This window comes from Mustela putorius, unplaced genomic scaffold, assembly GCF_011764305.1.
Source record: "Mustela putorius furo isolate JIRA1106 unplaced genomic scaffold, ASM1176430v1.1 tig00003909_pilon_pilon_pilon, whole genome shotgun sequence".
NCBI lineage: Eukaryota > Metazoa > Chordata > Mammalia > Carnivora > Mustelidae > Mustela > Mustela putorius.
In genome coordinates this window covers 31,825,345-31,845,048 of record NW_025422057.1, presented here as the reverse complement: position 1 = coordinate 31,845,048, position 19,704 = coordinate 31,825,345, and the positions used below count along the sequence as shown (strand labels likewise).

Below are 19,704 nucleotides of genomic sequence, written 5' to 3'. Positions count from 1 at the left end.
CTTGCTGGAACCTGCAAGGTCCTCTAAGAAAGCAACCCGGTTACCCTCCTGACCATCTTTTATCATTCTCCCCTGCATCACTCTCCATGAGTAATAACCTCATGGCCAGGTACTGTGGTGCCTAAAGGCCCACTTAGGGCCTTTGCACATGTAGTCTGGTTGCCTTTAATGCCCTTGCCTAACAGTTATGCATGCTTTCTTTTTACCCCCTTGACTCTCATCAATATCACCATCTCAAGAGAGGCCTTTTTCAACATATCCTTCCTCTTTACCTTTCCTGCTTTCCCCCCCTCCTTAACACTTATGATGTAATGTGCTTTACATGCTTAACTTTACTTATCTTGTTTATTGTCTTTTCTTCCAAACTATGATATAAGTACCACGAGGATGGGGATGCTTATCTGTTTTGTTTACTACTTTAGCTCAGAGCCTAGGAAAGGACTAGTGAACAGTATAATGTATTCCCTAGATAATTGTTGAGTGACTAATTGAAAGAATGAGTGAAGCAAAGCCCCTCCCCGACAGTAACTACGAAACTCCCCAACTAAAGTGGGTCAAGTCGCGAAGTATCTAGAAGTAGCACACAAAGAGAGAACTAGTGGAACAATTGAGCTTTGAAGCTTTTGGAGGGAATATAACCTCTTATTGAGCTTGATTTTAAAGGAGACAAGGGGGGCACCTGGGTGGCTCGGTAGGTTAAAGCCTCTGCCTTTGGCTCAGGTCATGATCCCAGATCCTGGGATTGAGCCCCGCATCAGGCTCTCTGCTCAGCGGGGAGCCTGCTTCCTCCTCCCCCCCTATCCCACCTGCCTCTCTGCCTATTGTGATCTCTATCTGTAAAATAAATAAATAAAATCTTTTAAAAAATAAAGGAGACAAGGAAAAGGATATGGTGGAGAAAGAGGGGAACAGACTTCTAAGTGATAGAGAAAACTCAGACTTCTCTGGAAAAATCAAAATCCAAAATTCATTTATTCATTCAACTGGAAACACAGCAATGATCAAGTCACATCAATGACCAAGGGTACTTACACTCCAGTGGTCATCATGTCGGGCAGTATGATCTTGGAGAAAAACATCTGCTTATTGGAATGGTGAGATTGGAAGGGCTTATATTTCCAGAGGGCTGAGAGGTCTAGATCAGTGTGGCTTTCATCTGGCAGCCTGTAGGAAGCTATCTTAGATTCTTGATCTGGAAAAGCACTGGGAATGTCAGTTATGGGAGATTTCTGCAGCCACAGGAAGGGTGGATTCTTATAGGGAAGGGCATTGGAAAGGGTGATCCGAGAAAGGGCTGCTGTACAGAGGTGGAGATGACTGGAGGGGGTGATATCACCATAAAAGACGGTGGGTCAAAGACGTCTGGAATGAACTGAGAAATTGAGAAAGGATCTTAAAGCCCCAGAGTGTTAGAACAATCTAAATGTGTGTCACCAAGAACAACTACTTGAGGGAAGGGAAGGAATAAGAGGAGAGTTGGTGCAGAGACTTTGATGCTGGGATTTGGGACCAGATGAGGCCAGATTAGAACCTTTCCCTAACTTCAGTGACTGTCCCACCACTGGCCTTTGTGAAGGCCCACAGGAAGGGCCACAGTACTCTATTGCTGTTTACCCTCCAGCACTTGTCTGTGTTTGTTCTTCTCTGTGTGACAAGCCAAGCCTAGCCCAGATGTAACTGATCAAACTGGAAATAGTCTGAAACTAGTGAGTCATACAGGATCCGCAGAGTAAAACTTTCGTGATTTTTGCCTAAAACCTACCACACCTTTCAACACTCCAGATCTTTTTATTAATGTAGTAAAATTTTAAGATATTACATCTTTGGTATCATGAAGTGAGATGGCTGGGATTTCTCTGTTTGGCAGAATTTTGATCTTCCCTTTAATAGGATGCTAGCTGTAGATGTCAGGAGGGCTGTTTGTATAAGAATCAAAAGATCATTTTTTCTTTTTTGTTCTTTTCCTCTGACATAGCTAATTGGCTTGAAATCAGTCTGTTTTCACAAAGCTTGGGTTTCCTTCAGTTTTGTCTCTCAAGTGAAGAGCTGAACTTTCTACCTGACTCTCACCTTAAATAGAAACATTTTCTCGCTTGTCATATGAAAAGGAAAAAATGGGAGGGAAGCGGTAGTCTTGAATTCTTTAGTACAATGAGACAATTCAAAGGAAAGCAAGCACAACATTTTGCCATTACATATTTTGACAAAAAGTGTTCCTTGAAATTGTTTTTTGAAATGCCATTTCACATTGTGTGATAGAAACTGAATTTCTGTTATCCACAAGGTAAATGAAGGGCTTTCAGGGAAGTGAGGGAGAAAGAGTCACTGTGAATTTTCCATAGCAATTTGACTGTAGCAGTCACAGCATCTGAAAGAGTTCTGGGGGCCAGAGAAGAGGGGGCAGTAACCTAAGTGGTTCCCTTTTTGTGAGCACATCCCAGCTACATCCCCCCTGGATCCCCACATCTAGTGGTATCGCTAGTACCACCTCCTAAGAGAAGATTAAGGGCTTTTGAAAACTACCGCCTTAAGCCATAGAAAAACATGGTAATATTTTAATTGCTACTCCCTGGTAATCTAGCGAGTTACATGAAAAACAAATTTAGTCACTATTATTTTATTTTTTTTGTAATAAAATTTTAAAAATTGTGTATGAGAAATTCCAAAAGTTTCTCGCTGATCTAAGTTCTTTTTCTTGCCATATCTGTCATAAGAATATGATGAAAATCTTCAATATAGTCTGAAAATATGGATGTCATTGCAAAAGCTGGGCAAATGTGGAAAAGTATATATCTACCTGTCCAGGAATAATAATGTAAGTAAATAATCTCATAAGGAAATGGAAGAGAGAGTCATGTCAGGCTGTTTCCCACCTCAGGGCTTTTGCAGCTGCTGTTCCCTCTTTCTGGAATGTTCTTACTCCTTCTCATGGCTGGTTATTTTCTCATCATCCAGGTCTCAGTCAAATGTTGCCTTCTTGGAGAGGCTTTCCTGACCCTTAGTTGAATCCTCCCACCCCAACTCTGCTGCATATCCCATTCCTTGGTTCTAATTCCCATTAAACTGTGTAATATCCCTTAGTTTAAATTACTTCTTAGTATATATCATGACCTGAAGTTGCTGGTTTATGACTTCTGTTCTGGGTTATTTATCTCCCCAGCCAGATTGTGAACTCCAAAGAGCAGGGATCTTTTTGGTCTTTGTCACTACTAAGATTAGTGCCCAAATAGATGTGGAAGGAAAATGAGAGCAAAATTGTCATATATGAAAACTAAATAATAAATAGATATATTTTTGGGGGGAACAGCTTGAGGGAGCCAAGCTTTCAAAATTCAGTTTAAATAGAAACTACTGCAGTGTGCTGCCCTTGGGTATTAGATTTGTAATTGTTCATCCCAAGTGCTGCTTGGGATGAGCTATGTTTGTCAACACCATCACTTTGGGAACTGAGGCAGGTAGTGCCTAGGGGGTTCTTTTCCAGATTCCAGAGCCCTGGCATCAAACAGGAGACTTCTGCCATTCCAGTTATATCCGGATATTTTGGCTTCAGAGTATTAAGATCCTGACTCTAATGGGTTCAAAGCATAGGTCGCACAGGAAGTTTGGAGCAGGGATTATTCTTTTAGCAGTTCAAAATGCTGTGAAAGACTCAAGTTTTGTCCATCTCTCTGTTCTGCCATCATTGAATGTCATCTTATCCAGGCAGGGTGATGTCTGAGGAAGACAAGAGTGCTGCCATTCTTTTCCTGGACTTGCTCCAGCAGACTTCCTCCAGGGTCTCAGGGGCCATTTTTGGGTATACATGCATTGTTGGACTAATCTTTGGTGAGGGAATGAGATTATGCACAATAATAAGGCCTGATCCTGAGCCCAAGGGGTGGAGTGTATCCTTTTCTCATGAGGTGTGTGGACTGCTTGGGGAGTGGCAATCATCTGAACAAAACTGAGGTTCTTTTGGGAAGGGAGAAGGAGAGGAAGCATTGTATATTTCATCTATTGTTCTTATGCTTGGAAGCAGAAGCTAATGGGATTGCTAAAGTTTTAAAGTTTTGTACTGTTTGGTCTGATAAGTAAAGACTAGTTTAAGATTCTAGAGGTTGATGAGCAGATTGGAGACCCAGTTACAGTCCTTTGGATTAAGTCCAAGCTTCTGCTCAAGAGCCTGGAGAGGAGCTCCTGTTTCAGCACGTGGTGCCTGCTGCCATGCTCTGTCTTTAGAAAGGTGCAATCTATTCTGCAGAGCCCATCTCATTCCGTGTGTTTCTTTATTGCTTTATCTTACCCTTCTTTTTCAAAGCCTAAGAAAAAAAGTTTAGGGATGATTTGGGAAGTTGAGAGAGGAAGGGAGTGAGTTGTCAGAATGGAGGAGTCGGGCAACTTTCCATTTCTTGTTCACTTCTGCTATATGCTCTGTTTGTGATGACCAAAGTAACTTGTGCCTTTTATATGATTCTCTTTGGAGCTTAATTGTGTCCCACGGTGAGACTAAGAATAGATGAGATAATGTAAATGAAGAAATGTTCAAAACTTCACAGCCTCTACACCGTTACAAATTGCAACATTTAAGTGTGGTCGAAATGCAAGGGGTGCATCAATCCAGAAAATGGCATGGACTGTTGGGACTTGGATGTTTGATGGTATTTTCTTAATATTTTTGAACATCTTAAATATTTTGCGGTAGATTTTAAAAATGAGGGCAATCCTTGCTTTTTTGTTGTTGTTTGTACCCTCACAGACCAGCATGACCTATTAAACAGCCAATTTGGGATTCTTCCCTGTCCTCATTCCTTATCTAGTCATTGACCTAATTCTGTCCATTCTCCTTACCACAACCACTAACAGTCTTGGCCCTTATCACAGAACAGGCAAATCCTTTTGTTCTTGAATTATTTCCCTATAATAAAGATGAACTTTTATCTGTCTTTGATGTCTCCAGACAGCTAGCACAAGACCTTACCGAAACTGGAGGAAAATCAATGTTTTTATAAATTTCTTGTTGATATTTTCTTTTCTGCTTTTGGTTTCAGAGTCTGAACTGAAGAATTTTTGTTCCAGAAATATACTGATCATCCTTGGCTTCTCCTGTATCATAGCTGTGATTGCTTTGATTGCTGTGGGGCTGACCCAGAACAAACCATTGCCAGAAAATGTTAAGGTAACTCAAATCTGAGGGGGTCTGGCTGGGGTGCAGTGGGGGAAGGGGAAGGAGTGTGTGGTAAATCAGAACATACAGGAGGGGTGGAGATTCTGGCAGCCCAGGAGCAAGTCAATATCCACTGGATTAGGGAGGTAAAATGGAGTGATGCTCATGGGGGAAGAGGGAATGTCTTGAGTCAGTTTGTGGTAGGAAGATAATTATCTTTATGCTTGTTCAGCAATAATTGTTAGTACTTTGAGAGAAACAAATACTTTATTCACTACATCCAGATATTATGTGATGCTATTTTGTGCTGATATTCTATGACTTAGTGTTATCTCTACTTCTTATTCATTGTTTCACTGTGGATCTGTCACAACACTGTACTCTTTGATCTTCTTACTCAATCATCATTACTATACCAAAATAATTAAATTTATTAGAGAGCATTATATAAAGTAGTTTGGAAGTCAAAGATTATGGAGAAGAATTTTTCCTCTTTTTCAGAATATTAAAGAAAGCAAAGTCAATGAAAAAAAACACAGAGAACCACATACATGTATCAAATATAGTGATTTGAAATTAATTCATGGGTAGACATATTTCTTCAAAATTTCCACATTTGAAGAACTAGTTAATATCATTAAAAATAATTAGGGTCATTAACTTTGCTGTGATATATTTCCACTTCCTTCCAAATTCACCAAAGTAAAATTTCAAAGACATGAATATCTTACAAGTAGCTTGTAATGTCACTATTTTATTTAAGCTTAGCTAAAAAGCATGTGAAAAATTTAAGTTTATGTTGTAAATACAACATTTTAAACTTTCATTGAAATTAAATAAGTGTATAAGTAAATAAATCTAAAAGGGCCCAGAATATACCAATTTGCTAATGTTGTACATATGGGCACAAATGTACACGTAGACGATGACATGTCTAGAAGTTAACTTGACCATGGAGGCTCTGGAATACATGTACAATTTATTTTCTTGTATTTGAAGACATCAAACTGTGAGACTGGAATGATGGATGCATATGCCAGGCTTCTAAAGCTTTTGTCACCCACCCAAATCAGTCACTATATAGTAGAGGTCTGGATGTTACATTGGCATTCCTTTGTGACATAAACTCAATTCAGTGTTGCTGTGCACAGCAACCCCTTTGTCAGCTCAGAAGGCTGATATTATCTCATTGTCAATGGTCTCTTGCCTTTTAATATTGAGTGATGTTGGCTCTCTTGGCAAAACTTCACTCACAGTTGAAGCCTCATGACATCTTGGTTCTGTTATTTGTTTACCAGCTCCAAAAGTACATGATTGCCTTCTTGATTTGACCTTTTTACATGTTCATTATTGAATCATTGGAGAAGGGGACTGCCTAGGAGGCAAAATCCATGACAGACTTGAGCTCTGTGTTCCCAGTGAATACTTCTGGTCATGGATGACTTTTCCTGCATTTGTAGCGGTTATCATTGACTCTGTTGTGATTCTGTATTGTGTTGGCCCCAGAAAATGGAACAGGTCTTTAAATAAGAGGTATGAGTATTTGAAGAGTAGATAGTGGCATACTGCTGCTTTAGAGCATACTCTTTGATAATATCCTCAAAATCATTTAAAACTAAGTTTGAGGAATAAGGTATATGATAAAACATTATAACATCCAAAATAAGGAAAAAGAAAGGAGACATTTTCTTGTGTGGTTTGTAAACCAGTACCAGGATCATCCCAGATATCACGAGCTACTAACAGGCTTTGAGTAGTTTGTTGAAATAAATTTATTTCCTTTCAAAAGTGATGATTTAAAAGATAATACTTATTTCAATATTTGTACCTGGTACATTTGTTTTAAAAACCTGTAACATTGTGGGGCACCTGGGTGGCTTAGTGGATTAAAGTCTCTGCCTTCTGCTCAGGTTATGATCTCAGGATGCTGGGATTGAGCCTCACAGCGGGCTCTCTGCTCATCAGGGAGCCTGCTTCCTCCTCTCTGTCTGCCTGCCTCTCTGCTTACTTGTGATCTCTCTCTCTGTCAAATAAATAAGTACATATTTTTTAAATTAAAAAAATTAAAATAAAAACCTATAACACTGAACTTCCAGGGAAGATAGTGGAGTAGGAGGACCCTAAGTTCACCTCATTCCATGGAACACGGTAGTATCCACATCAGTGTAAATAACCCAGAAAACGATTTGAAGACTGACAGAAGAGACTCTTCACAGCTAAATGTAGGGAAGAGGCCATCTCAAAGAGAATAAGAAGTGTGGAGATACATTTGGAAGTTAAATGGACCTGTCTATAGCGGGGAGGAACGATACAGGCATGGGAAGGGGAAAGGACAAGACCATCACACCAAGTATCCCAGGTGCACAGGGATTCTGCATGAAACCAGAAAGGCTTAATTTCCTGAGTTCTTAAAATTTCCTGAGTTCTGGAAATTTGAAAATTAGTGGGCTCAGTTCTGGAAAAGTCAGGAAGGTGAGAAGAAAGCAGCACCCTTAAAGAGCTCTGTGGAGACACAGCATAGAAGCACCAGTTTGAAATGCACCTGGGGTGTGCAGGAGGGAGATTTGTTTACTAATCTCAGAGCATGTGCTTGGAGGGGCAGGGATTACTGGGAGACTTCTCCAGGAGCAAAGGAGCTAGTGGATGCCATTTCCTTCCTCCACTGTCCAGCATAAACACATGGATACCTGTGACTCAGCACTTCTCCAACAATACTACCTAACTTGCTAACAGCCTGCAACACCCTGTGTTCTCCTGTGGACCTGCTGGTACCAACCAGGCCTCACTCCAGGTCTTCTTTCACTTACAGACCTTACTAATATCACCCACACTGCCCCCAAGTGCTTCTTGAGATCCACTCCCTCCAATCCAGCCAGCCTTGGTTCTGGTGGCCACAGGTCCCCTTTCACAATAGCCCTAAGCAAACCTTGCTAGCACTGTGTGCCCCCCCGCCCCGCTCCTGCATTCCTCCATTCTCCCATGACCCTGTCCCCTCCAGTATGCCCTTGGCCAAAGCCTATCCAAAGTGGTGCCAGAAGCCTGACAGTATGCAACCAGTCCTGACAGGCCAGCACCACTCCAAAGTGACTCCTGTCCTGGGGACTGTGGAAGAGACCACACTACACACACCACACAGACTAGTCTGATTGTAGCACCAGCAGTGGGCTGGCAGCTGATGTCTGGTATGACTATAGGTCCTGGCCACCTATGAAAGCCTCTCAAAAGACAACACACACAAAAAATGTCCTATAGTTTTGTGTTACTGCATCTCTGGCAAACTCCTGGTCTGACTCAAGCTGAAAGTGGCCCAGGACTGGCCCCTTAGCAACACAGGGATCAGACCCTGCCTATAACAGGCAAAGAGAGCCATCACAGACAGCTGGACTAAAGGCAAAAGTGGCTCAGCCACAACAGTGGGACACACACATCACACATAGGAGATACCCCTGAAGTGCCAGGTTCTAGTAAACAGGGGACACTGTGCAGTAAGGCACTACAGGACTTCTTCATAAGGTCATTACTGTCAAGTAAATGAGACGTAGCTATCTTTCTTAACACAGAGAAACAGATGCAGAGAGTTAGACAAAGTGAGGAGACAGAGGAATATATCCCAAATGAAAGGACAGGACAAAATCACTGCAAGAGAGCTAACAAATAGAGATAAATAATATGCCTGTAGAGAATCTGAAGTAATGGTCATAAAGATACTTACTGGACTTGAGAAGAGAGCGACACTCTTAAAAAAGAGATAGAAAACCAAAAAGATGGGCACCTGGGTGGCTCAAGTGATTGAACAACCAGCTCTTGGTTTTGGCTCAGGTTGTGATCATAGTGTTGTGATATCAAGCCCTGTCTCAGGCTCTGTGCTCAGCTCAGAATCAGTTTGGGATTCTCTCTCTCTCTCCTTCTCCCTCTGTCCCTCCGGCTGTTCTCTCTCTCTCTCTCTCTCTCTCTCTTTCAATAAATAAATAAAATCTTTGGGGGGAAAAAGGAAAACAAAAATGAACCAGAGATGAAGTACTCAATAACTCAAATTAAAACTACATTAGATGGAATAAATAGTAGACTGGAGGAAGAAGAAGAATGGATCAGTGACTGGAGCACAGAGTAATGGAAAGCATCAAGCTAAACAGGAGCTAAGAAGTAATTAAAAATTAAAAAACAGGGAACTCAGTGATACCATCAAGCATAAAAATATTCACATAATAGGGGTCCCAGAAAGAGAAGAGAGGGAAAAAGGAAGCAGAAAATTTATTTGAAGAAATAATAGCTGAAAACTTCCTGAATCAGGAGAAGGAAACAGAAATCCAGATCCAGGGGCACCTGGGTGGCTCAGTGGGTTAAGCCTCTGCCTTCAGCTCAGATCATGATCCCACGGTCCAGAGATCAAGCCCTGTGTCAGGCTCTCTTGCTCAGCAGGGAGCCTGCTTCCCCCTCTCTCTCTGCCTGCCTCTCTGCCTATTTGTGATCTGTCAAATAAATAAATAAAAATAAAATCTTAAAAAAAAAAAAAAGAAAGAAATCCAGATCCAGGAGGCACAGAGAGCCTCCAACAAAATAACCCAAGGAGGTCTACACCAAGATATATAGTAGTTAAAATGGCAAAAAGTAGTGATAAAGAGAATTTTAAAAGCAGTAAGAGAAAATAATTACTTATAAGGGAAATCCCATAAGCCTATAGCTAATTCTTTAGCAAAAACTTTGCAGGCCAAAAGAAAGTGGCATTTTACATTTACACTGATGAAAGAAAAAAACCTGCAGCCAAGATAGCAAGGCTATCATTCAAACCAGAAGGAGAGATAGTTTCCCAGACAAATAAAAGTTAACAGAATTCATGACCACTACCAGAAATGTTAAAAGGGACTCTTGAGTGGAAGGAAAAGACTATAAGCAGGAGTAAAAAAACTAAGGAAGCACAAAAGCAGAAAAATAAGTATAAATAAAAAATCAGTTAAGGGATTCACAAAATAAAAGGATGTAAAGTATGATACCATATACTTAAAATGTGGGGGAGAAAAGAATAAAGAATGGATTCAAACTTAAGCAACCATCAATTTAACATAGACTGCTATATGCATAAAATATTATATATAAAGCTAATGGTAAACACAAATAAAAAACCAGTAATCGATACACAAAAAAATAAAGAGAAAGGAATCCAAGTATACCACTAAAGAAAGTAGAAAATCATGAGAGGAAACAGCAAGGGAAGAAAAGAACAAAGAAGAACAAAACAATCATAAAGCAAATAACAAAATGTCAGTAAGTACATACCTATCAATAATTCGTTTGAATGTACATGGACTAAATGCTACAATCAAAACAATTTTGCCTACAAGAAATTCATATCAGACCTAAAGACATATGCAGATTGAAAGTGAGGGGATGGAAAAGCATTTATCATGCAAATCAAAGTGAAAAGAAAGCTGGGATAGCAATACTTACACTGTACAAAATCGATTTTAAGATAAAGACTGTAACAAGAGACAAAGAAGGACACTATATAATCATAAAGGGAACAATCCAACAAGAAGATATAACAATTATAAATATGCACCCAACATGGGAGCACCCAAATACATAAAGTAGCTAATAACACATATAAAGGAAGTTTTAACACTCCAGTTACATCAATGGATAGATCATCCAAACTGAAAATCAGCAAGGAAGCAGTGACTGTGAATGATACATTAGACCAAAATAATCTAACAGATAGTTTCACAACATTACATCCTGAAACAGCAGAATACATATTCTTTTCAAGTGGCACGTGGAAGATTCTTCCAAACAGATCACATACTGGCCACAAAACAAGCCCCAACAAATTCGGGAAGACTGAAGTCATACCGTGCATCTTTTCTGACTAGGACACTGGGGAACTAGAAATCAAACACAAGCAATAACCTGGAAAGAGCATGGAGATGAAATAACGTACTACTAAACAATGAACAGGCCAACCAAGACATTCAAAGAGGAAATTAAAAAAATACATGTAAATAAATGCAAATGAAAACATTATGGTCCAAAATCTTTGGGATGCAGCTAAGCTGTTCTAAAAGGGCAGTTCATAGCAATGCAGGCCTACCTCAAGAAGCAAGAAAAATCTTATACAAACTAAGCTTACACCTAAAGGAGCTAGAAGAAGAAGAACAAACAAAACCCCAGACCACTAGAAGGAAGGAAATAATAAAGATTAGAGCAGAAATAAATGAAGTAGAAACTAAATAGACAATAGGAAAGATCAATGAAACCAGGAGCTGGTTTTTTGAGAAGATAAATAAAATTGATAAACCTTTGGCCAGACTCACAAGAAAAAAAAAAAAAAAAGAGGTGACTCAAATAAACAAACTTAGAAATGAAAGAGGAAATATAGCAACCAATACCACGGAATACAAAGAAAATTATGAGACTATTTTGAAAAATTATATGCCAACAAACTGGATCACCTAGAAGACATGGATAAATTCTTAGAAACATATAACCTCCCAAATCTGAATCAGGAAGAAATAGAAACACAGAGTAGACCAATTATCAGCAATGAAATTGAATCAGTAATCAAAAAAACTACCAACAAACAAAAATTCAGGATCAGATGGCTTCCTTAGTGAATTCTACCAAACTTCTAAAGGAGAGTTAATACCTAGTCTTCTTAAACTATTCCAAAAAATAGATGAGGAAGGAAAACTTCCAATCTTATTCTCTGAGTCCAGCATTACCCTGACACCAAAACCAGATAAAGACACTATAAAAAAAGAGAACTACAGGCCAATAACTCTCATGATCATAGATATAAAAATCCTCAACAAAATATTATCAAACCAAATCGAACAATAAATTTAAAAACCATTCACCATGATCAAGTGGGATTTATTCCTGAGATGCAAAGGTGGTTCAATTTTTGGAAATCAATCAACATGATACATCACATTAATAAGAGAAAGGATGAAAGGAAATATACCTCAATGTAACAAAGGTATATATACCTTTGTATATATATATATGTATATGTGTATATGTGTATACACATACACATATTTATATGTATATATTAAAAAGAAAACCCATAGTTAACATCATAATGGTGAAAAACTGAAAACTTTTCCTCTAAGATCAGGAACAAGACAAAATGTCTTCTCTTACCACTTTTATTCAATATAGTACTGGAAGTCGTGGCCACAGCAATCAGACAAGAAATAGAAATAAAAGGCATCTAAATTGGTGAGGAAGAAGGAAAACTTTCACTGTTTGCAGAAGACATGGTACTATATATAGAAAACCTTAAAGACTCCACACAAAAACTACCAAAACTGATAAATGAGTTTAGTAAGGTCAGAGGATACAAAATCAAAACATAGAAATCCATTGTATATCTATACACTATACATCTATAATGAAATAACAGAAAAATAATGTAAGAAAACAATCCCATGGGGGTGCTGGGGTGGCTCAGTCAGTTAAGCATCTGTCTTCAGCTCAGGTCATGATCCTGGGATCCTGGGATGGAGCCCCGTGTCATGCTCCCTGCTCAGCAGGGAGTCTGCTTCTCCTTCTCTCTTTCTGCACCCCACCCCCACTGCTGCCCCCACTGGTGCTCTCCTTCTCTCTCTCTTGCTTGGTCTCTCTCTTTCAAATAAAGAAATAAAATCTTAAAATAAAAAAAAAAAAGAAAGAAAACAATCTCATTTACAATTGTACCAAAAAGAATAAAATGCCTAGGAATAAACTTAACCAAGGAAGTGAAAGACCTGTACTCTGAAAACTATAAAACACTGATGAAAGAAATTGAGGATGACATAAACAAGTGAAAGATATTCCATGCTCATGGACTGGGAGAACCAATATTGTTAAAATGTCTATACTATCCAAGGGAATCTTTGAATTTAATGCAATGCCTATCAAAATACCAAGAGCATTTTTTCACAGAACTAGAATAAATAATCCTTAAATATATATAGATTCATAAAGACCTCAAATAGCCTAAGCAGTCTTTTTTTTTTTTTTTTTTTTTTGATAGAGAGCGAGATCACAAGTAGGTAGAGAGAAAGGGGGAAGAAGTTTCCCCAGCGAGCAGAGAGCCCAACGTGGGGCTTGATCCCAGGACCCTGAAATCATGACTGGGTGGAAGGCAGAGGCTTAACCCACTGAACCACCCAGGTGCTCCTAGTCAAACCAGTCTTGAAAAGGAAGAACAAAACTGGAGATACCACAATCCCAGATTTCAAGATATACTACAAAGCTGTAGTACTATAAGCAGTATGGTACTGGCACAAAAATAAATGCACAGATCACTAGAACACAATTACATGGTCCATTAATCTTTGACGAATGCAGCAAGACTGCACAATGGGAAAAAGATAGTCTCTTCAACAAATGGTGTTGGGAAAAACTGGACAGCTTAATGCAAAATAATGAAACTGGACTATTTTACACCATACACAAAAATAAACTAAAAATGTTTTAAGGACCTAAATGTGAGACCTAAAACCATAAAAATCCTAGAAGAGCACAGGTAGTAATTTCTTTGATGTCAGTTGTGGTAACATTTTTCTAGATAAGTCTCCTGAGGCAGGGAAACAAAAGCAAAAATAATCTATTAGCTTCTGCACAGCAAGGAAAATGATCAACAAAACTTAAAAACAAACTACTGAGTGGTAGATTATATTTTCAAATGGCATAGCCAGTATTCAAAACATATAAAGAACTTATACAGCACAATACAAAAAAACAAATGACCCAAATAAAAAATGGGCAGAAGACATGAACAGATGTTTCTTCAAAGAAGACATACAGATGGCCAACAGATACATGAAAAGATGCTCAACATCACTCCTCATCAGGGAGATGCAAATCAAAACCACAATGAGGTATTACCACACACCTGTCATACTGGCTAGAATCAAAAACACAAGAAACAGTAAGTGTTGGTGAGGATGTGGAGAAAAGGGAACTGTTGTGCACTGGTGGTGGGAATGCAAACTGATGCAGCCACTGTGGAAAAGGGTATGGATCTTCCTCAAAGTTAAAAATAGAGCTACCATATGATCCAGTAATTTTACTCCTGGGTATTTACCCAAGGAATATGAAAGCATTAATTCGAAAAGATATATGCACCCCTCTGTTTATTGCAGCATTATTTACAATAACCAAATTGTGGAAGCAGCCCAGTTGTCCATTGATAGAGGAATGGATAAAGAAGATGTGGTATAGATATACAATGGAATATTATTCAGCCATGAAAAGAATGAAATCTTGCCATTTGCAACAACATGGAGAGAACTAGAGAATATAATGTTAAGTGAAATAAGTCAGAGAAAGACAAATACCATGTGTTTTCACTCATATGTGGAGTTTTAGAAACAAGCAAAAAAAGAGAAACCTAAAAACAGACTCAACTATAGAGAACAAATTGATGGTTACCAGAGGGCAGGTAGGTGAGGGGAATGGGTGAAATAGGTGGAGTATGCTTACCGCAATGAAAACTAAGTAATGTATAGAATTGTGGAATCACTATGTTGTACCCCTTTAACATAACATTGTATATAACTATACTGGAATTAAAGTAAATAAAACAAATCATCTCTTTATGACCATACCTCATTCAGCAGCTCTTCACTTGTTCACAAATTCATGTATTAACAATTATTAAGTATCTGTATTAGGTTCTATATTAGCTGTAGAGTTGGGAAGCCAGTATCGATATGATTGAGCTTACTATCTGGGAAGGAAACACAGTTAATAGCTGATACAAATTATTGATTATAGTTGTGACGAGTGCCACCAAGTGAAAGTTTTGGGAGCCAGGGCAGTCTTGCCTGAAAGAAATGACATTTACTGTAGAACGTGAAGTGTGATTACAAGTTGGTGGAGATAGAGAAGGACAGAGAGTATTCTAGGCAAAAGGAAAGCAAGTCCAAGAATCTCACAGATAAAGATGGTGAGGGAGATGGTTCAGTCAGGGTCTTGCCACTCAGGCTGAGGATTTTAACTTTAATCCTAGGAGCAATGAGAAGACAGTAAATTGATCAGATTTGTGTTTTGAAGCGATCACACTGGCTGCAGTGAAGTTGAGAGTGGGGTGATAAGAGCAGGTATAGGAGACTAGACTGGTGTGTAGAAGCAGTGTGGAAGGAGGAGGAGGTGTAGAGTTAAGTTTTTGAAGAAAATTTTTTTGTTTTAGAGGTATTAGATATCCAAAGATTATCCAGCAGTTGGATAATCAGATCTGGACCTCATAGAAGAGGTATAGACCCACAGTGTTCGTTAGAAATATCATGCAAGCCACATTTTAATTTCTCCAGGAGTCACATTTTTAAAAAAGATTTTATTTATTTATTTGAAAGACAGAGATCACAAGTAGGCAGAGAGGCAGGCAGAGAGAGAGGGAGAAGCAGACTCCCCGCTGAGCGGAGAGCCCGATGTGGGGCTCAATCCCAGGACCCTGGGATCATGACCTGAGCCGAAGGCAGAGGCTTTAACCCACTGAGCCACCCAGGTGTCCCCGGGAGTCACATTTTTAAAAAGTAGAAAGAGATGAAATTAATTTTAATAACATATTTAATGTAATCCATTACATCCAAAATATTATCTCAACATTTCATCAAAATAATGATTAACAAAATATTTTCCATTATTTTTTTCATGTTATCTTCAAATTCCAGTGTGATTTTTAACTTAAATCACATCTCAATTCAGACTATGATTGGCCCTTGAACAACATGGGGCTTAGGGGTGCCACCCCCACCACACAGTCAAAAATCCATGTGCAACTTTTGACTCCCTCAAAACTTAATTGCCTAGTATTGACCAGAAGAAGCCTTACCAATAACATAAACAGTTGAATCACACATATTTTGTGTATGTATTATATACTGTATTCTTACAATAAAGTGAGCTACAGAAAAAATGTTAAGAAAATTGTAAGGAGAGAAAATACACTTATAGGACTCTACTGCATTTATTGAAAAAAATCCATGTATGAACAGGCCCGCACTGTTCAAATCTGTGTTGTTCAAGGATCAACTGCAGTTAACATTTTAAGGCTCAAGAACCACATGTGGCTAGTGGCTGCCTTATTAGATAGTACAGGTCTAGACTAAAGATATGTCTCTAATGCCTTCAATAGAAGCCCTAGACGTGGATAAGATTATAGGAAGGGGGTAAAAAGCAAGAAGAGGGCAAGGATGGAGTCCTGAGGAATTCTAGCATTCAAATATAGTGCCTGCAGTTTATAAATCATTTACATTTTTTTCTTTCCAGGAATGCTGTGAGGAATGAAAGATTATCCTCACCTTATAGATAAGCAAAATGAGGGCCTTTGAGTTTCTCTTGCTCAAGGCTTGGTATCTCATAGATTACTGCAAGAATCAAGCAGGATAAATAAATGCAAATGTGATGTGATGAGCAGGCATCCTGGGCCACTGAGGACACTCAGTGACTGGTAGCTCATATGTTACCGTCTTTGCAGCCTGTCTGCCTTGTCACAAATTGTCACTTTCTACCCCCTTCTTCCCATCTAATCATCCTTGTCTAACCCAACCCGGGTCAGCCCTCCCATCCTGATGATCCAGTCCTGTCATCTTCCTACCTGTTTGGGGTTAGCCTTACTGAGGCGGTGGTGGCCCCGTGCCCAGGCCATATCTAGCAAACTCCAAGAACTCCTTATTGTACTGATGTGTTGTTTACTTGCCCAGCTACTGAGGTGATAAAGGTATTGAGGATAGGGCCTGGGTTTCATCTTTTTTTTTTTTAATGCATTTTATTATTCATTCACTCAACTTATTCACTTAACAAATAGTCATTGACTATCTATTCTTATTTTAGGCCCCAGGCATATAGCAATGAGCAAAACTGGCAAAGTCCTTACTTTCATGGAACTTACGGTCTAGTGGAAGAGATACTTAACAATCAAATAATCACAAAATAAATGTTAAATTACAACCAGCAATCTGACTTGGCTGGTTGCCTCATAGAAGTTTGCTGACTCAGTGAACAGAGTAACATCTTGAACATGTAAAACTGCCTCCTCCTTGGATGTGAAGGGCATGGCACAACCAGCCTGATGGCAGGATTTGTCAGGCCCCTGCCTCCCAGTCCCTTGGAGATCAGCATTCCCTATTCTCACCCCCAGACCCTACTCAGTTGCAGGTTGCAGGATCTGAGAATCTATACACTGAACAGGCATCCTGGGGCATTCTCAAGCCAATAAAGTCTGGGAACCACTATCCTATAGATATGCAATGAATACTTAAAAAAAAAAAAAGGCCTTAATGAACTGAAGAGTCATTTAGCTGTACCTAAGTGTCCCCTGGGAAACCCCCTTTGTTCTGGTGTACCTGGGTGGGGAGGTAGCTTTCAGATATGTTCAGTTCATCGCTCCCTTAATTTCCTGCTCATTAGTGAAAACTGGCATTTAGCGAGTTGTCAGATATTCTTTTTAGCACAAATGTTGCACATGCTGACACACACAGATCCCCACAAGGTTCTCTCAAAGGCACCAGACTGACCCAATACCAAACTGTGTGCCTTCATTAACAGCTACCACTTCTGAGGAAGCCTGTTGGCTCAGGGACCAGATGGTTTTGATTTCAATCCCAGATCTGCTACTTTTTGCTATGAGACTTGGGCAAGTAAGTCTCTCTCTCTATTCCTCAGCTTCCTCATATGTCAAATGGAGGTAGTTGTGAGGATTACCTGGGATGATACCAGTGACTCCCTTATCAGAGTAGCCAGCACACCGGAAGCCCTCAGGGGAGACCAGCTGTCCACATTGCTTCGAGGGAGATGAATTCTAGGGAAGTTTCTTTGTTGCTAATGTGTTAAGGTCACTGAGCCAGTGATCGCAGTTTTTCTAGCTGCTGCTGAAGCAGCTAGAAAGAAGAACCAATATGTCTGAAGTGACCAAGAGAAGTTGATTATCATACATCTTTTTCACAAGGAACTAAAGTGCTATTCTTCATTAAGCATTTGTGATTGTATTGTTTTATGGAGAATTTGGAAGGACTTGCTCCAATTTTCAACCTCAAATTACTCCTGGAAAATATCTATCTTATTTTTACTTCACTGGATTTTAATGTGGTCTTGTTTAAAAAACAATACCTGGAGAGATGCACAGTTGGCTAAGTGGCTGACTCTTGGTTTCGGCTCAGGTTGTGATCTCATATTCGTGGGACTGAACCCCATGTCAGGTTCTGCGCTCAGTGCCGACCCTGCTTAAGATTCTCTCTCTCCCTGTGCTCCTCCTGTTTGTGCTCTCTCTCAAATAAAGAATTCTTAAAAAGAAAAAAAACCCACAATACTTGGAGCTGGATGGTTGTGATGGTATACGAGGTGTTAATGTACTTCATGCCACTGAACTGTACACAAAACTGTACACTTAAAATGGTAAATTTATTATGTTCAGTGTATTTTACCACAATTAACAAACAGCAGTGAAACCGTGGTTTGTATCGAAAGTCTAGTAATTCTAATTGAAGAAAAAAGAAAAGCAGAAAATGGTCTCTAATTGTTCATAGGCCCTGCCAGCATTACCGTAGCTAATGGAGACCTGATTTGTTTATAGAGTTTATAGAGTACCGGAGTCAAATTTGAAAGGATTAGCTTTGTTTATTCAAAAGGACTCACTGAGACAAACTGATGACATTGCTAAAAGTACAGTTAAAAAAAGCTACAGGGACTTTTAAGAAAGATTCTGAAGAACCAAGATGTCTGAAGTGACCGAGAGAAGTTGATTATCTTACCACTGCCCATGTTCCCTGGTTTATGGGGGTTTTTTTAGGTAGTGGTAGTAGTGATGGTGGAACTCAATCTTGATGGTACTACTTTATATTAGACTATGAGTACTAAGTTCTTTTGGGACTGGAAGGAGTTCAAAAATTATACAATTCTAACCCTCTTCATTCATTCAATTCAACAATTGCCTGTTGAATTCCTTCTTTGTGCCTAACATGTGGTAGGATATCCTGAGGTGGGTGCTGGACATACCATTGTAAGCAAAACAGCCCTGCCCTAATATAGTTCACATCCTTATGGGGAAGACAGATATTAATCAAATAGCCATATAGACATGTAATTATGCATCATGGTAAGTCCTGTTTTTAGAGCAAAATATGGGGACTCTGAGCCAAGGATTACAAAAGTAGAATTAAATCTGAAAAGGTCAGAGAAGGCTGGGATCTTAGGTGAAGGGCATTCTGGGCTGAGGCTCTAGAACAGAAGTTATGTGTCTTATAGGGAACTGAGAGCTGGCCAGTGTCAGGGTGAGTGTTTTCCGAATCAGAAGGCTCACAGTTGGGTGACAAGTGGGTTGAGATCTGAATGAGAACAAACCACTTCTGCAGAGCCAGGAATAGAAGCAGATCATCTGCTGCTCAAGTTTTCTATTTCTTTCTGCATCTAGAGAGATTTACTCCAATGACTGGACCTATGACATTGTGCAGGTAGAATTGCTTCCACCTTAAAGAGAGTCTTGGTCCCCATGGCCTCCAGTCTCTGTGAGCTCAGGGTCTGTGGCCACCCACATTGCCAGGTCTGTACCAACGGCCCTACATTGGTGTCTCTGTGAA

The 19,704-nt window shown here is 39.4% G+C and overlaps 1 protein-coding gene across 2 annotated transcripts in view; it reads left to right on the top strand.

Moving 5' to 3' along the window:
* The window catches only part of ENTPD1 (ectonucleoside triphosphate diphosphohydrolase 1), a 93,038-nt gene that overhangs the window by 39,668 nt on the left and 33,666 nt on the right, over nt 1–19,704 (top strand). For both annotated transcript variants that reach the window (XM_013054699.2, XM_004749620.3), the window contains exon 2: nt 5,028–5,155. In XM_013054699.2, the coding sequence (XP_012910153.1) occupies nt 5,028–5,155 (128 nt within the window). The remainder of the gene's footprint in view (nt 1–5,027; nt 5,156–19,704) is intronic.